Source organism: Echinococcus granulosus (genome assembly GCF_000524195.1).
Source record: "Echinococcus granulosus chromosome Unknown EG_S00031, whole genome shotgun sequence".
Classification (NCBI taxonomy): Eukaryota; Metazoa; Platyhelminthes; class Cestoda; order Cyclophyllidea; family Taeniidae; genus Echinococcus; species Echinococcus granulosus.
In genome coordinates, this window is record NW_020170411.1 from 65888 (window position 1) to 84320 (window position 18433).

The following is an 18433-nucleotide window of genomic DNA, read 5'->3' on the forward strand; positions in this document are numbered from 1 at the left end:
AGACATCTCTGTCTGAATACTCTGATGTAAGACAGTGACAAGGATCAGCGAAGTTGAAATTTTATCCTCGCGAGATTATGCTTGATCCTACTCTATGTTACACATGACTCTGCTTTTAGTCTAGTGTTCCTTCGACTGGAGACGGACACTCGTTATGGCTAGCACAATTCCTTATCACTGAATCCACTTTCCATACAGGACGACCCAATAGAATTGCTAAGACGAATCGATGACATTGCGGTCAAGTATCTCGTCAGTTACGTGGAATTGCAAAGACATGCATGGTTGGTTCATCCGTGTTTTTCTCATATCACTGATTAAGTTGTAATGACTGACCATGGAGCTTGGCCATAGGAATTGCCGCATTGTTTTTTTACGGATTCTGCCATTGTACTTCTGCTAGGCTGCCTGGACTCCAGGCCACGCCAGTTGCCCCAATCCCTTTCGTATGCCAACAATACATATTGTGCAGGAGTACTGTGACTATACAATTTAAATGTATTTGCCTGCAACCAAATTATGTGCTAAGCGTTTGCAGATTAGGAGAAGTCTCGGGTGTTTGGTATAGACTAACACAACTGCTAATGCCTGTCTGGTTTTAAAATCTGACTTCTAAGTAAGAAAGAAATCGTGTTTTAAATTACTGTGCTATTTTCTAAAAGTTGAGCTAGTATTACTCTTAAAAAGGTAAGTACTTGACATCTAAATAAAGTTCAGTATCTCCTTATGGCTGTTCGTCACACTAGCACACTCACGGTGCTTATACTGGTGCTTCTTCTATATTGTAATAACCTTTAATTTAGGGTTTTCTTTTATATTATCCCTAAGATAAAAATAAGTGACGAATTAGACGAAAAATTTTAATGAATACAGTTTAATTGTCACCGTCAAGTTAGGTGAGTTTTTATATATCACACTAGTTGCATTACGACGGGACTACTAATTAATGTCTAAGATTGCATGCGCGCATAGACTCTGAGAAAAAGAAAAAAAATAGCATGACTACAAAGTAGTTAGATTCTAGTAGGGCATCTACAAATCCGTGCATTCCGTACTTTTCAAACACTTAAACCCTGACATCTGTACCCCATTATTTATTACTACTTGATAAAGTAGGTTCTCATTCAAATGGTCTGCTCGTACTAGGTGTAGAAAGCAAAAAATTAAAGAGAACAAACACTGGGCTTGTTATGGACACGCCTCGGCTCTGCGATATGGCATTTGGGCCTTGCCAGTAGCCTCCCAGTCAGTCCGCGTATTAGCAGTATCGGTTCTACTACACTACTTTGGCCTATTATAACCTCAACAAATACTAGAAATGCTGCACTGGGAATTAGGAAGACCATAATGGCAACCATAACCGTAATAGGCTGGTTATTTAACTCCCGGTTTTGGCAAAGGTGCACTTTGCGCCCTGGCCATTACAACTTCTCTGGTTGGGCTAAGCTCTGGGTCATGCCATTATCCTCAAGCCCTTCTATATGTTAAATGAATGCATTTTTCCTATGTATTGTGCCTTCTTTTATCTTCAGGAAAGTCTGAGACAGCTACATTTCTAGCAGTCAAATTGAAAATAGCAGCTTCGTGTATCGGAACTGGGTGATTCCCGCTGAATTGCAATTTAAAACCAAAAAGGATTTAGGATACTAGGCAGTGTGTTATTGCATTCATTTAAAATATTTTATATGTTGCTACGAATTTATTCCTTGGATAGGAACGGCAGTATGTTATTTGCTCATGCATCATAAAATTACCTGACTTTCACCTTAACTTTACGTTTTTAATATAAACTTTTTTGCCTGCACTATCAGTATTCATTTGATTCCAAAGTAAATTTGCCTACGAATTCTTGTAGATTTTAAATTGTTTAGTTCTATCGTGTTTGCAGCGGATTTGTCAAAATGATCCGTTTGCTGTCTCGCTGCCGCTCTTTCTTTGGGCTTAGGTGTTCTGTACGCAGTGCCTTTACTGCCGATCCATTAACAGAATCCAAAGGGCAGTTTTACTACGTGATTCCTGAAATACCCTGCGACAATTCACAGGACAATCCACTGTTGCAATGTGCGACTCTACCTAGGTTGACTCAATACCCTTTATAATTTTTAGGATTGATGGTATCAAGGCAGAGCAGATATTTACAGGGATATCGAAGCAGATAATTGAATATCAAATTGCTTTGTCTCAGCTCGCCGAGGACATTAAATCAAATAGTATTCCGATCACATATGAGAGCATAGTGTCAAAGATAGACGAAATTATTTTTCCTGTCCAAAATTCTCTTCAACTTGTTGAGAGCCTCGGTGTTACTAACAATGATCCCGCATGGCGTCTTATCACCAGCCGTTTAACTTCCAAGCTTCTACGCGCCCAGAGTGAGCACCTGTATAGCAATGCTGAAATTTATGGTGCCCTACATAAGGTTCTTCTTGAGTTGCGTCCGCAGGATAACCTCAAAAGAGGTACATCTATTACTTCTTAATGGAGATGGTGAATTTCGTAGTGGTATGTCAGAAGATAATCAATTAGTCCACCGGACCGAGTTCCGTCCAGTGGACTAGTTAGTGCACAATAAATATTCAACTCCTTTGGTTATTTTTCTAGTCATTTCAAAAGTGCTCTACTGGATTGCAATCCCACCACTCTGTCATTATTATTTAATTTTGTCTGTAATTTGCATTCCCCAAACAGGAGTAGTTGAGCAACTGCTGGCCGAAGGTTGGTCCAACGGAGCAGCTCTCGCCTCTGCTGCTTCGGGTAAGGTTGAATCATGTAGCTCCTGTGGTATCCCTCACTTTCCACATAAGAACGGGAAGGGAAGCTGCCGAAAATCTCTTAGCCAACTCTTTTACCTTCGCTCCGAGCTGATGAAGGCGGAAAACATGTTTGAACAGATGGTCACCAACAGTGCCTATGTCAGTTCTCCTGAAACTATCAGCCAGGCCTCAATCACTGGTCGCTACGACAATGCTAGACGAATTGGTGCCCAGTTGCCCAGCTACCTTACGAACGTACTTATTCCGAATTCGTCTGGATATATACCTGTTGCGGAGTCCGATCTCTCCTCCTCTGCTCCTTATTGGTTTCCCTATGCACTGGGCGGGAAGCAGGAGGGCGGCTACTTTAAGGACATGCGCGTTAATCTGGGTATCGATAAATCCGCCAATATGTTCCTCTGCCATTGTAGTAATAGAGAGGTAAGACTCGTCAAGTCTCTAATTTTACTTACGTCTTTGTGGTTTCGGATGATCAATCTACCTTAGGTTTCTCTTGCATTTCCGTCCTTAGTGTTTATAATTAGGGCTGTCTTGAACCTCTCGCTTGATTACGTAATCATAAATATACTACCTTTTTTGGATTTTATCGATGTAATTTTCCGCAATGAGGCATTGTTTAATCCAGTTTCATTAACATAACAGTTTGAACGGGTGATCGTATGTTACCACGACTGTAGTCATTATCGTAGAATTTTCTTTGTTAATTATTGCTTTTTATCTACGAACTCCAGCCGCCAGCTCAGTAGTTTACGCTTTGCGTGTTTGCCTAGTATTGACAATCAAGGCGACTCAGTCTAGGCGTCTATTAGCAGCTCAAATGATTTCTGTTGAGTCCAGATCGTGTAAATGTTGACGTTTTTGATTCTCATTTTCCTGTGCACTCAGCTGCGGCGGGTGGTGTGGCAGGCGCTGGTGCAGCGAGCGAGTCAGCGCACCTTCGGTGGCTCCTCGGGTCAGCACGCTTCTAACGATGGTCGAATTGAACAAATGCGGCGTCTACGCGCCCAAGTTGCCTCTACCATGGGTGCACCCGACTGGCTCTCCCTCGTATGGCGCCGCACTGCCGTCAGTGGCCGTGGGCCCTCCAGTCCCGATGACCTTGTCGACAAGGTCCTCGAACCAATTCGCAAAAAACTCCTCCCTCTCGGTAAAATCGAGTGGACCATCCTCAATGAATGGGCTGAGTCTCATCTGCGCATCTCCCGTAAGTTCTTTAATTACAACCCTTCCTTTATTCTATTTCTTTATCTCTGAATTACTATAGGGTTCTAAAACTGATAATCCAAATGTACAGCATTAATGAAAATTTATTAAAAACTACTCGCGATATTCGGATAGGCACTTTTCTCTCGTATATGCAATGACATCCTCAATTATTTCCATGAACACCCTTTGTTAACCTTTTTCGGCAGTTTTTCATCCCAAGCGCTTGCAATTGTACAATAGTGGTTGTGGACCTATTTTTGTTGTAACTGTCGTGTATTCTACTGTCAGATAATATTACGTTTAAATCTTCTGGATGTTTTGACCCACAATTTAACAGTTATTTTTGCTGTGATTACTAGTCTTTCATTTAATTAATGACTTAATGCATTAAATATATTCGTCCACCTTACAAATACATTTGATAATTTGCCCGTTAGCTTTCCCTGATAGGTTAAAAAGCGACAGAAACTATGCCGGTTAATACCTATGTGACGAAGATCCTCAACCCGTTTAATACAGCTAGCCTGGAACATTACGACATCGCGTACGCGATAGAGCAGTACAATTTCACAATGTCGTTGGCGCCGGGATCAAGTCTCTCCATGGACCCTCGGTACAGGCGCGTCCTGCCTTTCGAGGCAAGCATAGACCGCATCTTTGGGCGTCTCGGTGACCTATTTGGCCTCACAGTTGCAAGACTGCCCGTGGGTGTGGGTCACGCGACCCGTCTTGGCATCACCGACAGTTTCTCGTACGAAGTTGTCGACGCCGGTGGGAGGGGCATCAAACTCGGTGAGATCCTAGTTGATCTCAATCCCAAGTAGGTGACTTTGGCTCCTCTCATGCGGCTTTGTTGTTCGTTTATTTAGTGTGTGAGATGTTTCGCTGCCTTTCAATCTGGAAATTTACTTATGCCCACGATTTTGCCACCTTAACGGTCGCTTTTAAACAGTCGACAGCTGTGCTGTTACTATTTCCACTCGAAATGCAGATACTAATGGCTGCTTACTTTCTGAATGCAAATTTGTGCAAGAGAGTTTTTTTAAGGTCATTTAATTGGTTCAATGCCATCGTCATTAGAAAAGTCAGCATGGCTAAGCAGCGAATCAAATTCCGGTATCAGTAGAACAAGAACTTGCAGTTTTCCGCTTTACTCCCACTTCCCATGATCGTGCCCCATTGTGCGTTAGTGTCTTGCGCAAGTTGTATTAAAGCTGCTTTGAAATATTAACTTTCATTCACTTTTCGTAAGCTAGAGCTTTTTTCTTCATCCTACATCACATCGTGTGCATATCACTTTGCGCTCATTGTTGTGGTGTCATTTGTTATCTCTTTGATGTAGGCATCACTTCGGCGCGGCGTCTTTCGGCAGCGTGACGCCTGTGCCTCTAGTGACTCGCTTTCCACTGCCTTCAAAGTCGCCTTCCTCAGTTGCCGCCGAGGTTTCGATTGCCTGCATGTTCGGTAATCTCTCCTCTGACGCTATTCGTATCGGTCTCTCAGAGATAGTACGTACTCGTTTTGTATCCATTGTTACAATCTTAAGTGATAAACGACTCAGTAAGACTGAACCGACTATAAAGTATTTGTCTCAGAAGTACTTTCGACCGTAAAGTGACTGCGTCACTTATTGTGTGCCTACCGTCGCATTTCCATGCGTTCAATACTGCTCATTCGGCCATGAAAACCCAAAACACGCCCTCAATATCCCTCACTATTGAGATGTTAACCCTTGCTCTTGACGTTGGCTTTTCATACTAATTATCTTCCTTGCGGTTGGTCTGTTTGCGAATTATGCATCCGTGTAGGAGGCGCTAGACATTGCGTCGGCATTCGGCAGGTGCCTGCAGCACGTCGTCAGCCGCACACCCTCCTACACCTTCACGGGTCTAACCATGCCCATGCCGGGTGCGAGCTTCGCTGGTTCGACTGGGGGCATTCCTGTTAGGGACAACTCCTTTTTAACCCAGGATCTTATCAAACTCCTTCTTATTCGCTCCGGGCCCATGCGCCAAGCCATCTTCGGAGATGCTCTTGGTGATTCTGGGACTAATCGCGTTGTTGTCAACACCGCGCATGGTCGGTCTGCTTAACCTATCTTCAAGCTCATCTTTAAAAAATTAACCTTTCTTTTGGGTTGAGGCTGTTTTTCGAATCAATTCTAGGACCGCTAAGACCTGTCCCTTTCACTCAACCTGAATCAGTTCTCAGTTCTGCTCAACAGATGCATATTCTGCAAGCGGTGTGATGGTAGTGATGCAACCGCTGTGCCTCGATATTGTTTTTTAGGCATAAGCCGAGTGATGGCACTGCCGTTCCTACGCACTCTATATGAATCGCGATTTGACCTTGAGTTGTGGGCGAAGGGTCGGTCGGCGTGGAAGACGTGGCATGCTCTCTCGGAGTCGTTATGGCTGCAACATATGCCCTACCCATACCACCCTGATGACCAATGGGCTTGTTCTGCTTTGGGTATTTTTGGATCCCGCGGTATTCCTGGCATGCGCTACTTCGAAGTTTGGCGTCAGGTCATCGCTTTTGACTGTCTCTCCGCCTTCATTGAGGCTGGCTTCGATAAACAGTGGGATGCGCAACAGGTTAAATAGACTCTTTTGCTTTATTTTAGCCATTTGTTTACTTTGTAATCACTTTTAATGCTACTGATTGTCCTTATTAGGTTAAGGGCCTGTTCATTCAATACAGAAAAACAGTTCTTGACCCGGGAACGGCGCTCTCTTGCCGCAGCACTTTCCAGGCCTTCAGGGGTCGCGATCCCTTACCAGACGCTCTCCTGAAAACCTTCGATGTCTCACATAAACTGCTTCGGCGATCTGCTTTTTCCTCCAACTCAGTTCCTCCCGAGGCTGTTGCGACGCAATAGATCCAATGCGCCTTGACTTCTTTCTTTACCCGTAGAAGTGCATTTCCACAGCATACGATCCGTCATACCCTTTTATTAAACACGCTTGTGCCTTATCCTTTACTCTTTATGCTTTATTAAATAAATCAATGGGATTATACCACTTCTTTGCACAAAATTGCTCTCATTTTTCTATTTTTGTTGTTTCCCGCTGCTTGTGTGATGGTGCGAAACGTTTTGAGATTATTTTGTCTGAAATTTGCTTTCGCTGTCTTGCTTAACACACGCTGTTCTTAGCTGTCTGTGCAGTAGAACATATCTCTCATAACCAATCGTAAAAATAGGGGGGCTGTCAATTTCTGTTTAAAGGCTGGCCCCATTGGCGTTTATCGGTCTGGAAATGGTGCTCCTGGACTATTTCATCGTTGTTGAATTGGAAATTCTTTGCTTTGCCAACATTTTGCCGCTTTCTGTCGCTATAGAACTCTTGTTTCTAAAGGTGTTACTGAGCTTTCAGTAGCAATCGAAGATATTGGTCGTGGTGAAGCGTCACTATTCCAATGGCTTGCGCTGTAGTCCCTCTTTTTGTTGTGTCTCAGTGCTCGGTGCGAATTGACTGGCGCGATGCTACCCTCCCCGCGGTGTTTGGGCTTAGCGCTGGAGTGGTCCTGTCACGGAGTGCCATGGTTCATCTTCTCTGGGGGGTGGATCCTTGGCCTGCTCATCAGTAGCATGGCCCCACCTCCCTCTGCGAGCCCTGCTTCCGATCCCTACGTGGCGCCGCGAAGCACGCGCAACCTATACGGCTGGCGTGCCGCCTGTCTCCTCTTCGCCCTCGTTCTTGACGTTCTCGTTGTTGGTTGTCTCAAATTCATCGTCAAGCGACCCCGTCCCGAGGCCAACTACTCCTCCGATATGCTACTCACCGTCTCCATTGACGATTGGTCTTTCCCCTCCGGTGAGTTTTGAGAGGAATCGCCCAATTCTCTGTCGTCATAAACTTAGCCTGAAGTGATCTTACCTCTGTCACCAGGAGTGGTGTTAATTCACTGGCTTTAAAATTGCTTAAACTGTGCCCCTGGATATGTTTTTTACGATGCACCAAAGTACCAAATTTCTTCCTCCGGATATATCGACTCGAGATTCCTTTTATTTAAAGTACTTTTTTATAAATCCGCCAATCCGACTTAATTTTACTGTTTTCCCTCGGTTTTTCATCTTCCTCCCGCCTACACTTGTTAGTACGTCCTCTCGCACTATCTCTGTGCTCTTTGGTGGATAAGCTTATGTATCATCTGTCATCGCAGCCCAAGATAAAAGTTCTTCCGCTTACCTGTTGTGTCACTTGGTATATTCTGCAAGTTTCCTAAATTATTTCCCTGAAGTGACTCCACTTTCCAGGGGTGTAATCGGAACCACTTTTTTATCCATGCTACTGACTTCTAAATCAGTCCGATTCCATTAATTCTTATTGTTTGTTGCAAACTAGGTAGGTTCCATTCTTACCGTCTAGTTGGATTCCAAAAGTGACCTCAATACCATAAAACTGTTCCACTTGCATTAGTTTCGACTCGTCAATACTATTTTAAACACCAACCTGAACCGTAATTTTACAGTTTACTTGTATCAACTTGATATGCACCGCCTCTCTGGCCCTTGAGTAAATAGATCGGACGAGGTTTACGTAAGCCGACACATTCTATAAATTGGCATAACATTTGCTTCAATTGACTCCCTAATGCATTTACCCAATTGCAAGGAGGTTGTGCAAGCTCGCGTACTATAATATGACACTACTGCCTCATAGTATTCTTTTTACTCTGCTTTTTTGCCAAATTCCCTTTGTATCACGTTCGCTGTGAATTGAGCACAATGAATTTTGGTGAGGAATCATTGGTGTTAAATTTATTTCCTTTATGTCAGATTGTTCGGTAGTACTTTAAATACTCTCGCTTGCATCCACTACTCCCAGCTATGGAACTTCTTTTTTTATGACTATGCAAGCGAAAAAATGTTCATATTCCTTTGCGAATAGCATGATTTTAATGTACTGTGAGTTTGAAGTCTAAAATACTGGATAGTGTATCACAATCATTAACGCTTGCCTCGTGTGAAACAAATGGGAGGTAATGGGTGACCTGTGCATATGCACGTGGCAGGTCACTCGAGCCGAGCGGGAATGTTGCAGTGGTTGTTGCCGTGGCTTTTCAACTTCTCGGGTTTTTCGCGGCTCCTCATCTCCGTGTGGACAGTCTCGGTGTGCATCTCGCGCCTTGTCATGCGGCGCCACCACCTGGGGGACATCCTCTTCGGCTACACCTTGGGCTTCTGCCTCTACTACCTAGTCACATGGTGTATCGACTGGCCCTACTGGTTCCGCTTTCTTGGCTGAGGTCTTGGCTGCACTACTCCCCTCTCCTCCTCTCGTGTGCTTTCAACGTCACCACCGCCTCCGCCGCCACCTCATCGGTGCTGCCCCACATGCGCTCCCCCTCCTCCCTTTGCTTGATGCATTGTGTTGGTACTCCTACCCCTCCTTTTACAACCCGCTTGGTGCGAAACCCGTCAACTTGTATGTCTCATTAAAGTGAGGCTCACGGTTGGTAGAGCAGCCTCTCTTTACTTCCATCCATTGGCATCTGGAAAACAGTGTACCTTTACTCGCAAGACTGCTGCGCTGTGATTAACCGAGTAGTTTCTATCTACCTCCTAACTATTAGGTGTATTACGCTCGTACCCTCCGCATTCCCCTGAAAATAATTTGACAACCTGGATAAACCTGTCAAAGGATACATTTTTGTAGTACAGCACGCAATACCTTGTGAAACGCTATGACCTATTCGTGTAAGCAGTGGCTTGACCGCTTGGCACAGAGGTATAATGGTAAGCTTTTCACTCTTGTTGCATAAGCTTCTCCTGAGCCGAAGATATTGATTTACCGCTTCTCAGTGTATGTTGTGCCAACAGTTCGGTGATGACGACTCCTGCAAGTGTCTGAATGGTCTATTTTCCGCTAATTCTTTTGAAACGCCTATCTCTAAGACTTGGACAACGGAAAGCTGCAAATCAGCTGCTGCTTACGCCCCGCGTCCATTTCTCGTTAAGGTGATGACTAACACAGCTACAAGGAAGGACGATTCGTTAGACTACACGCTGCTCAAGCACCATCTGCACAAATGGTGTTGGTTTGAAATCTTCTCGGCTAGTATTCAGGGACATTAAATTAAGTAAGCTGACTCAATAATCAATCCCTCAGCACGATCCCGCTTAAGCGATTGTGTGGCCAGTTCCCGATGCGATTGCCTCCCTTTCAGGGACATTTTATTAAAATTTTCCAAAAAAATATGGACAAGGGGGATGTTTAGAGGAGTTTTGGGAAGAGTTTCTCGGTTCTGTGCTCCACAACTTGCTTGCACAGCTGCTCCGCGTCATCGGCTTGCACACCAACCATTGTGGGCAGCCACATCTCGCTCTCTAGCCGTTTCACCTCACGAAGGACGTACCTGCCAGGTTGAAATATTTGAAATAATGTCAAACAGTCCAACCGCGCGAAATCTGCGTGCGGGGCGGTGTGTCGCAAGGTAAAGGGATGAAACAGATGATTAACAGGTCTGGATGCATAGCTTATATCAACGTAATTGGCATCCGTGGGATAGAAAGATACTAGTCCTTTGCTTTCCACACAAAGGATCATTATCGCATGATTTAAGACGCCAAAGCAAGCAAGAGATGTGAATAACCGTGCAGTGGGACGTACTTATCGCCTAGCCTCCACTGCAAGCGCGTATCCCAGATGCGCAATAGGCAGCCGTCCACTCGCAAAAAAAACCGCTGGAGAACAAAGAATCCTGTTGGCATCACACGAATCTTGACGTTTAGGAGTGAGATCCCGTTGTCCCCCAGTTCATCTTCGAAGAGATTTATACTGCCGAAAAGGAGAATGGGGTCGCGAGAACGAATGAATTTCTGGTCGAGACCCTCAAGCGTACTTTGGACGAGCCAGTCGCCTAATTGAAATACCGGCAATAGACAGTGTATAAACTTTTCTGAACGGAATGAAAGAAATTGACAAAGTACAGAACAATAGGCAGAGAATGATCACAGACTAGTGGCTTAAACTCATTTTGAATCTCAATATAGAGTGATAGCTCACAGGAAGCGGTAGGACGCGTTTAGCTGGGATACGGCGGTCTGAGGAACGCAATAATATGCCAGGAATCCTAATTCCAGATTTATCTAAAACTATCCGAGGACTAGCCACATGACAGTAACGGAGGAAGACGTTCCGTACTCACGCAAAGCGAAATTAGGATCAAATGGTGAACAAACGCGCCAACGAGTGACAACATACCGGTTGTGGTACCACTGTAGGTTGTAGAAAATGTCCAATCGAATGGATTTAGGATGGAATATTTGTGGAAGTGCGGTCTACTCCATTGCTTTGCGGCTGGAACCTGAACATGAACTTTAGACTTGTCAACTAATTTCAACGCGTCGATGGCGAGGAATTCAATCTTCGCCTCCCTCTCATCTTCTAAAGTGACGCAAGCATGAGTCAAATGAAGGTTTTACGCCTGAGAGAGAGGGATAGAGAATTTTTGGAAAATAACATTTCAGGAGTGCATGGTAAATCAAGCTTCGATTCGAACAGCTAAAGTATTGATTGGAAGGAAATGACAAGTACCTCCCTTTCATCGCCCGAAGCGTTAAGAATGTGACTCTCTGTGGTTTTAATTAGCCAGGGACCGAGTTGATGATATTGCTCTTTTATGTTGGTCAGGTCCATCTGGAATTCACCTAGAAAATAAAGACAAATTGCACTGATTTGAAGGAACGTAAAGTGTACTACTTTGTAAGTGAGGACTCCACTCTAAATCAACTTTTCATGGGAACAATTATCAGGATTCAATTCGGGGAAAACATGGAAACTGCCGCAAAGCGAATACAGAGGAGCGTGATCTGGTTAAGTTCGAGAAACAAAGTGCGAGAAACTTGTAAGTTGATGGCGTGTCCATTAATTGAAACAAATCCGAAGAAAGATCAAGAGAAAAGGGATGAACACCCAAAACGCACACTAAACTATACCTCAGCAAATTTCAGCCGAAAAACAGGAACTTGACTTCCTGGGCTAAGAGGAACACAACATTTTGGAGGAACCATTGCATATGTTTGTTTGAAAACCTAATTTTGCTACGTCATGGTAGTTCCTTTCTGTATGTCTTAATGGAAGCCCACTAATGGGTGTAATTGGCAAGCTACTTACGATTACTTTTAATCGTAGCTTGTGCTTAAAACCTGTAACGAAGGCAAAGACCACACCCATTTAATCAAGTTTACCGAAGCCGAAAATGGATAATTGATTTACCTCTTGGATTGCAGAAATCTCTCCTGAGCTAAGGAGTAATAGTCAAGCTTATAAAAAGTGCTAAATTTGCTATTGAGAGCTTTGTGCAAGTCAATGGATATTTCGTTAAATTAACGCATGGAATATATGCTTTTGGTGGTAGTCCATGTGCTTCACCAATAGACTATTTATATGTAGTAACAACCCTCTAGAAACCCTATTACCTTTGCGTAAATTATTTTACGGAATCCCGCCTTTTACTACCTGTTCGCATAAATTACCAGACCTTATCTACTCCTTTATAATCTGAGTAATCATGCGTGACCCTTGCGCATTTTTATTCAATTACATAGACCAGATGTAATCCACGCATTATAGCAGATTTTTTAAAGCATTAGCATGTAGAAATTATATCTCTTTGAGGCGTTTTGGATGACCTTGCCTCCCTGACTTTTACTTTTTGATTTGCTTCGGTTTTGAAGCTGTCGCCAGTTTAACGCCTTGCATGTCCTCTAGGATGAGTGTGTTGTCACCCCTTTTTATTCAAAGGCTACATTTTTTTACCGTTCCAAACTTCAAAGCCTTGCGCTTTGTTAATGGGCGATTCCTTTCGGCAGTCGCATCTGACTTTCAACCATCTTCAAATAAAAATGAGGAAAATTCTGAATCTAAGTCCAATAAGGAGTCGGGTTCATGGTCTGGAAAAAACGCATGGAAGTTGGGTGCCTTAAGTATCGCAGCCTCTGCAGCATTTGCAGCTGGTTGTGGAATTGCTGTTTGGGGTACGTTATTTTAGAAATGCTGTACCATTTTTAGGACCACCTGGCAGAGATGAGAATGATGTCGAGGTAATATACGGCGTATTTGATTTCCTTTTAGATAAAGGATGAATTCTCTGATCGTAGGTGTTTGGCTGATTTGCTTTTTTGTTAGTCCCAAGATGGCGTGGGTACGTTTGTCGAGCATGGCAAACAATGTGGGATTTTAATCAGGTTTGATATTTTTCTCACCAATCGCGCTTCTAGAGCATTCGAGACCCCATAAGTGAAAAGCTTCTCCCAGACCCAGTCGAGCCTCCTTATTATCAACCGCCGTATACTATTGTTTTAGAGATAAATGACGTACTGGTGCATCCGGATTGGAAGGTTTTTGATTTTAATGTAATGTCTGCAGTTCAGATCCGGTTGGCGTTTCAAAAAAAGACCTGCTTTGGAACTGTTTTTACAGCAACTTTCTCCTTTTTATGAAGTTGTGGCTTTCACACAAGATTCTGCAATGGTAGAGTTAATAATAATATCTTTAAGCATTTGCTGTTGTTGGTTCACTTTCATGCATTTCTGAAAAATTTCGGAAAATTATATTGTTTGTTGAAACTGCGAAGTAGCAATTATTTGTCAGAAATCTATTTAATGCTATTCTGGTGAGCCTAGATCCATTCTTTTGTTTTTTCACTGTTTCAATGCCGTCTGTGTTTATTGCACCAATAAAAATGCGGTTCCACTCGTCCTTGGCCAGACTGGAATGCCGGTATTGGCGCAAATCGATTCAAAGGGGCAATACATCCACTACCGTCTTTTCCGCGAATCGACCCGCTATCGCAAGGGGAAGCATATAAAAGATCTTTCTTGTTTGAATCGAGATCTCTCTCGGGTAATCTTGGTCGACTGGAATCCTGATGCTGCTTCCATGCAACCACGTAACGCCTTCATCATTAATCGCTGGACTGGGGATGAATCAGATCGAGAGCTCATTGATTTAGTTGCTTTCCTCCGAAGTAAGTCTCTCTTTTATCTTAAATTCCTCATCTGTGGTCTATCATTTCACCTTGTATGAATTCTCTCGTAAGTACTCATTATCCGTACTTTGGCATTTTATTATATTGTTTCTTTACTCATTTTGAATAGTCACTAGTTGCTATATTTCAAGTAAAATTGGGGAAACAAATCAAACTATCACATTAATTACATGGTATGTATCTCATGCTCAAATATCCTCTGGTTCTTGTTCAGTAGTTTTAGGTAGAATCGCGGTAGAACGGTGGGCTTGCATGGTGACTGTATGTGCCGCAAGCAATTTCTTGAAAACCCTGGCTGCTTTTCCTCCGCTGTAGTTTAGATAGGCCGAAGTTTGTACTGTATCACATCAACCTTCCAACGCCTCACTGTTAGCCGGCTCATTTTTTCTCCTGAACAACTTTCATCACGGTTACCTAGTCGCATTGTTTCGCAGAATTGTTTTGCCTTCTTTTCACCGACATGAAGTACTTATCTATTCTGAGGCTCACTTATTATTGCTAAACACGCACATTTTCATGCACTTGGACTTTTTTGTTGAAACTTGCAGTGATCGCCATGAGTGGAGTGAAGGATGTGCGTCCTGTGCTGGACCACTACCGCCAGTTTGACAATCCACTTGCTGCTTTTAAGGAGAAACACGAGCAGCTCATGGTTGGTCGCCATTTCACTATTTATTCTCAGTGTGTAGCTTTCACTGCCCGACAGCACACAGCTGATATTCTGCATTAGTAATCTTGTAAATAAGACGGACATAAATCCCTAAATTGTGCTGGAAGAAGACGTAACTGAACTTCAACAGCGCTCCCTGAGATTTGTGCATTTTAGGAGGCCCAGGCGCGAAAGAAGGAGCAGGAAAGGATGGCTGCAAAGAAGAAGTCGTTTGGCTTCAACTCATTCAGTGGTTTTCGTCGGTGAAACAGATCCCCAGCGCATCTCACTCTCAGCCTGTAAATACTGTAGCACTAATCTGTTCGTTGCCTTGGCTATTTTGTACAATGAAAATGCATAGTCTAACAGTTTTTCCCCTTCCTAAACGTGGTGTGCTACTTAGCCTTTAACAGTAACTAGTCTGTTCTGCTGGTGTTCTTGCCTCACTTCGTCGTAGAGGCCCTGTAAACGTACAAGTGCGAGCTCTACGTTAAGAGGGGTCGTTTCCCTTGTTGAGACTTATCTAACTTTTTTGCGATTATGGTTTATTGCAAACAATCACTGTGGATTCGTAATCGCGGACCTGGAATACTGTAAGGACTTGCGTTGACCGCTGTAAGTGGTGTGATGTCGTGTGGCCGATTCCAGCTCTTATTGGCGTAACTGATGAATATTTGAATTAGTTGGTTCCTGCAGTCAGTGTTTGTATCCTCTTACTGGTGTGGATTGCATCACCAGTCGTGGTTAGCTCTAGTAATTGGAGGTCTTTTTCACCGGCAGGAGTAAATTAGAACCACCATATGAATATGCTGTGCTGGTGATGATGGACCAAAGAGGGGAAGGTGGCATTGCAGACGCGGATCCTTGGTACGACTCACTGATTACGCTCAATCATGCAGAATGGTGCTCCAATTCATGGCAGTAACGAAAAGTAGAAGTGCGTAACGCATTACCATTCGGAAATTTAACTAGACTCTAAATAAACTTAACCTCGAAACTAATGTCGAGCTTATTCATAACTTTGTTCTTTCGGCGAGGGCGTTCGCATTGTCGCCTCGATGTCATTGATTCATTTGCTTCAGTTCCCTTTACTACTGTCAGAGCTCGATTGATTCACAACAGTTCAATGGATGAGGTAATTGCGTAGAGTGCCTTGAAAAATTGAGTTTTCTATGGTAAAATTCCATTTTTACACAAACACTCAGTGCCGACTAGCTCAATTAGAAGTCCGACTTAGCCTCAAGAATATGCTAGTTGACCGTGAAAAACGGTGATTTGTAAAACCTTCAAGATTTTTTTTGGATTAAAGATGCATGCCCAGTGGTTTAGCGATCCTGAAATTGCACCCTGTTCATAAAATGGTTGTAAGGTATGAATTTTGATTGGCTTTCACATCTTTTATTTTGTCGCACACAGCGGGGGCATTTGGCCCTTTTTCAGGTATTGTTAGTGTGTCTGGTTGTTCTATAGTTTTCTAGCGTCCTTTTGTTCGTCTGCATATTAGGCTTCTGCAATCATTTCATTTGTGGTGTGGATCTCTCTACCACGTAAGTGGTATTGACGGTTATGAGCTGCCGAATTAAAAATCAGGCAACCAAATACAAATACCTAATTTAAATGCAGGATTCAGTAATACATTAAGGGCTTTTGGTCAAGAAATTAATTAGGGGCATCCATCCTCGAGCATTTCAAGTTTTCAGGTTTGTGTACAAGCATATTTACAGCATAGTGGATATTTTGTACCTCAAGTGCACTAACCAGAACTCATTCAATGATCTTGAAACGAATAGCTTTCTACTGTAGTCCATATCTAAAAGTAATGTTTTCCTTTGGAAGGGCTAATTGTAATCATAATCATGAGCATTACTATTGGCTTTGAGGGGCAGTACAACATGCCCTTGTGTAGTTCCAATTAAAAATGGGCCCATGAATGCCAGCTCTGATTGGAACAGCGCTGCGTGTCACGAAATCCTTCTGAATGACCTGTCCTACAATAAAGCGACAATCGGACCACGTGGTGTGCATGCAGTTGCAAATAATTTTTCCTTCCATTCCTAAAATCGCAACAACATTTTCCCAAATCCTTACGTTCCGAGCTTGGTAACCATGGCACAGCGTCTTGCCAGGTCCCTAGACTGATATTTTGATCCTTTATCAATGGCATAGAAGATATGGGTTAAAATGAATTGTTTTGAGGCATATAAAGAAGATCTTATCAAATGTATTTAAGTCTTAAGCTACTTCAGCCATCTTATTCTACAGGAAGTGTCCTTCATCATTCGAAGCAGTACATTTGGTGCCACTTATGCACTGAAGCATTGAAAAATTTTTATGTCATTATCTTAACACATCATTTTGCATGCAGGGCAGTGGCAAATATGAAACTCTTGTAAATTGAGAAAATGGAAGTTATGTTGCCGTAAGTTTTTGCGGTTTTTATACTATTTGTGCGAATAATATTGCATTGTCAATTAACTGCGAACACATTGTGGTTGCCTGTCAGGCAAGAATGAAAGGATGTTTTCATGTCAGTAGGCAGCGAGAAATAACCTATGCACACGCAAATTTAACTTCAGAAAATGTTTTATTTTTGCTATACAAGATATTAATTGCGATTTGCTGTTTGTAGCTCTAGTGGATTCACGTGACATTCAACGTTCGAGCAATACTTTGACGTGACCTAGCGGCACCTTTGGTGGTTGGCACTATCGAGGAACCGGTCACGGTCTCCTAGACTGTCAGCCAGGCCACTTCAGTTGTGTGCGTTACTGCTTGCAACAGAAGCAACAGTTGAGCCCATTTATCAACCAGGCTTGCTCGAAAGCCACGACAGACCGCTCTGGCAAGTTGGGAGTAAGCTTTTGGGACTCATTTTGATCAGAGTGGAGTGTGGGTATGGAGAGTGAAGCGAAGCGAAGGGTTCATTAGGCGCGTGAAGTCATCGTGTAAATCATCCCTGTTTAGTAAAACACGGTGATGGCTGTCTCGATGTGGTTCAACTATGCAACCTAGAGATAGTAAACCAATCCCAAGGATAGTGCTAATTGTATTCCTGGCTCAATTAGCAAACCACCCATTTAATCGCCTACTTTCTGTACATTTTTAAAAAGGCAAAAGGCAGTTTTATTTACTGGGGTATCCAGCGCTTTTTTTCTAAGATGGTTGAGCATTTAAGGTAATCGAAATCGCCATAGTGGAACTATTGTAACTGCTACCATTTGGAAGCTAAATGGCCTTGTGCAAGTGTAAAGTGAATTTTGAAGTTAGTGCTACTAGCTGACAACCACTTACCACCTATTTACCTTGTAAGGAAGGCCATTATGAACGCAGTACATTAAAAACACCGCCTCACGTGAAATGAAAAGGTGGCCCAGGGGCGATCAGCCTTCTGTCATATGGCAACTCCACGCGAGTCTTCCTTCCTATATCCACTCTTGGTAGGCCAATGATAGCAATATTTTAGTAGATCAAAAATTTTAAGGATGGAAGAACACTAGATAAATCATGCAAAAGACAAATTTCCATCAGCTTAAATGAACGACGTTTGCAGCCTTCGTGGGGCTTCTAATTACACTCGTATGGTTCTAATGAATGCGTCATATTTATCCCTCCCATAATCGTATTAGGTAAAGATAGACAAACCGTCTGCCACTTCTGATATGTTGGAAACATTACTATTGCCGATGGTTGCACTTTGAAGAATTTGGCTGTTAATGCGGTGCCTAATTTCCTATTAATTTTTGCGTTACCTTTAATGTGCCCCGCACAAAGTTAATTGTGATCCGGGCGGTGCGGTTAATCGTTT

General features: G+C 43.1%; 4 protein-coding genes across 4 annotated transcripts; 3 read left to right on the forward strand and 1 right to left on the reverse strand. All coding sequences in view use genetic code 11, as the record gives it.

The window, feature by feature from the left end:
* Window positions 1-1190: 1190 nt before the first annotated feature.
* On the forward strand, window positions 1191-6861 carry EGR_04722 (subfamily M3A non-peptidaseue (M03 family); the record flags this gene model as incomplete). The annotated part of the gene is made up of 9 exons (XM_024493971.1): window positions 1191-1234; window positions 2107-2459; window positions 2689-3194; window positions 3660-3978; window positions 4500-4800; window positions 5323-5488; window positions 5789-6059; window positions 6270-6577; window positions 6658-6861. 9 exons carry the CDS (start codon window positions 1191-1193, stop codon window positions 6859-6861), a joined length of 2472 nt encoding a protein of 823 aa, XP_024351536.1.
* Window positions 6862-7464: 603 nt separating this feature from the next.
* Window positions 7465-9232, forward strand: EGR_04723 (Presqualene diphosphate phosphatase; the record flags this gene model as incomplete). Its single annotated transcript, XM_024493972.1, has 2 exons — window positions 7465-7798; window positions 9000-9232. The coding sequence occupies 2 exons, from the start codon at window positions 7465-7467 to the stop codon at window positions 9230-9232; spliced, it is 567 nt and encodes a 188-aa protein (XP_024351537.1).
* Window positions 9233-10201: 969 nt separating this feature from the next.
* On the reverse strand, window positions 10202-12000 carry EGR_04724 (TIP41-like protein; the record flags this gene model as incomplete). Its single annotated transcript, XM_024493973.1, has 6 exons — window positions 10202-10343; window positions 10598-10847; window positions 11192-11374; window positions 11413-11491; window positions 11525-11626; window positions 11926-12000. 6 exons carry the CDS (start codon window positions 11998-12000, stop codon window positions 10202-10204), a joined length of 831 nt encoding a protein of 276 aa, XP_024351538.1.
* A 701-nt stretch (window positions 12001-12701) lies between these two features.
* Window positions 12702-14895, forward strand: EGR_04725 (Mitochondrial import inner membrane translocase subunit TIM50; the record flags this gene model as incomplete). The annotated part of the gene is made up of 9 exons (XM_024493974.1): window positions 12702-12966; window positions 13001-13032; window positions 13064-13085; window positions 13118-13176; window positions 13210-13329; window positions 13358-13462; window positions 13700-13958; window positions 14528-14631; window positions 14806-14895. 9 exons carry the CDS (start codon window positions 12702-12704, stop codon window positions 14893-14895), a joined length of 1056 nt encoding a protein of 351 aa, XP_024351539.1.
* Between the last annotated feature and the right edge of the window lie 3538 nt (window positions 14896-18433).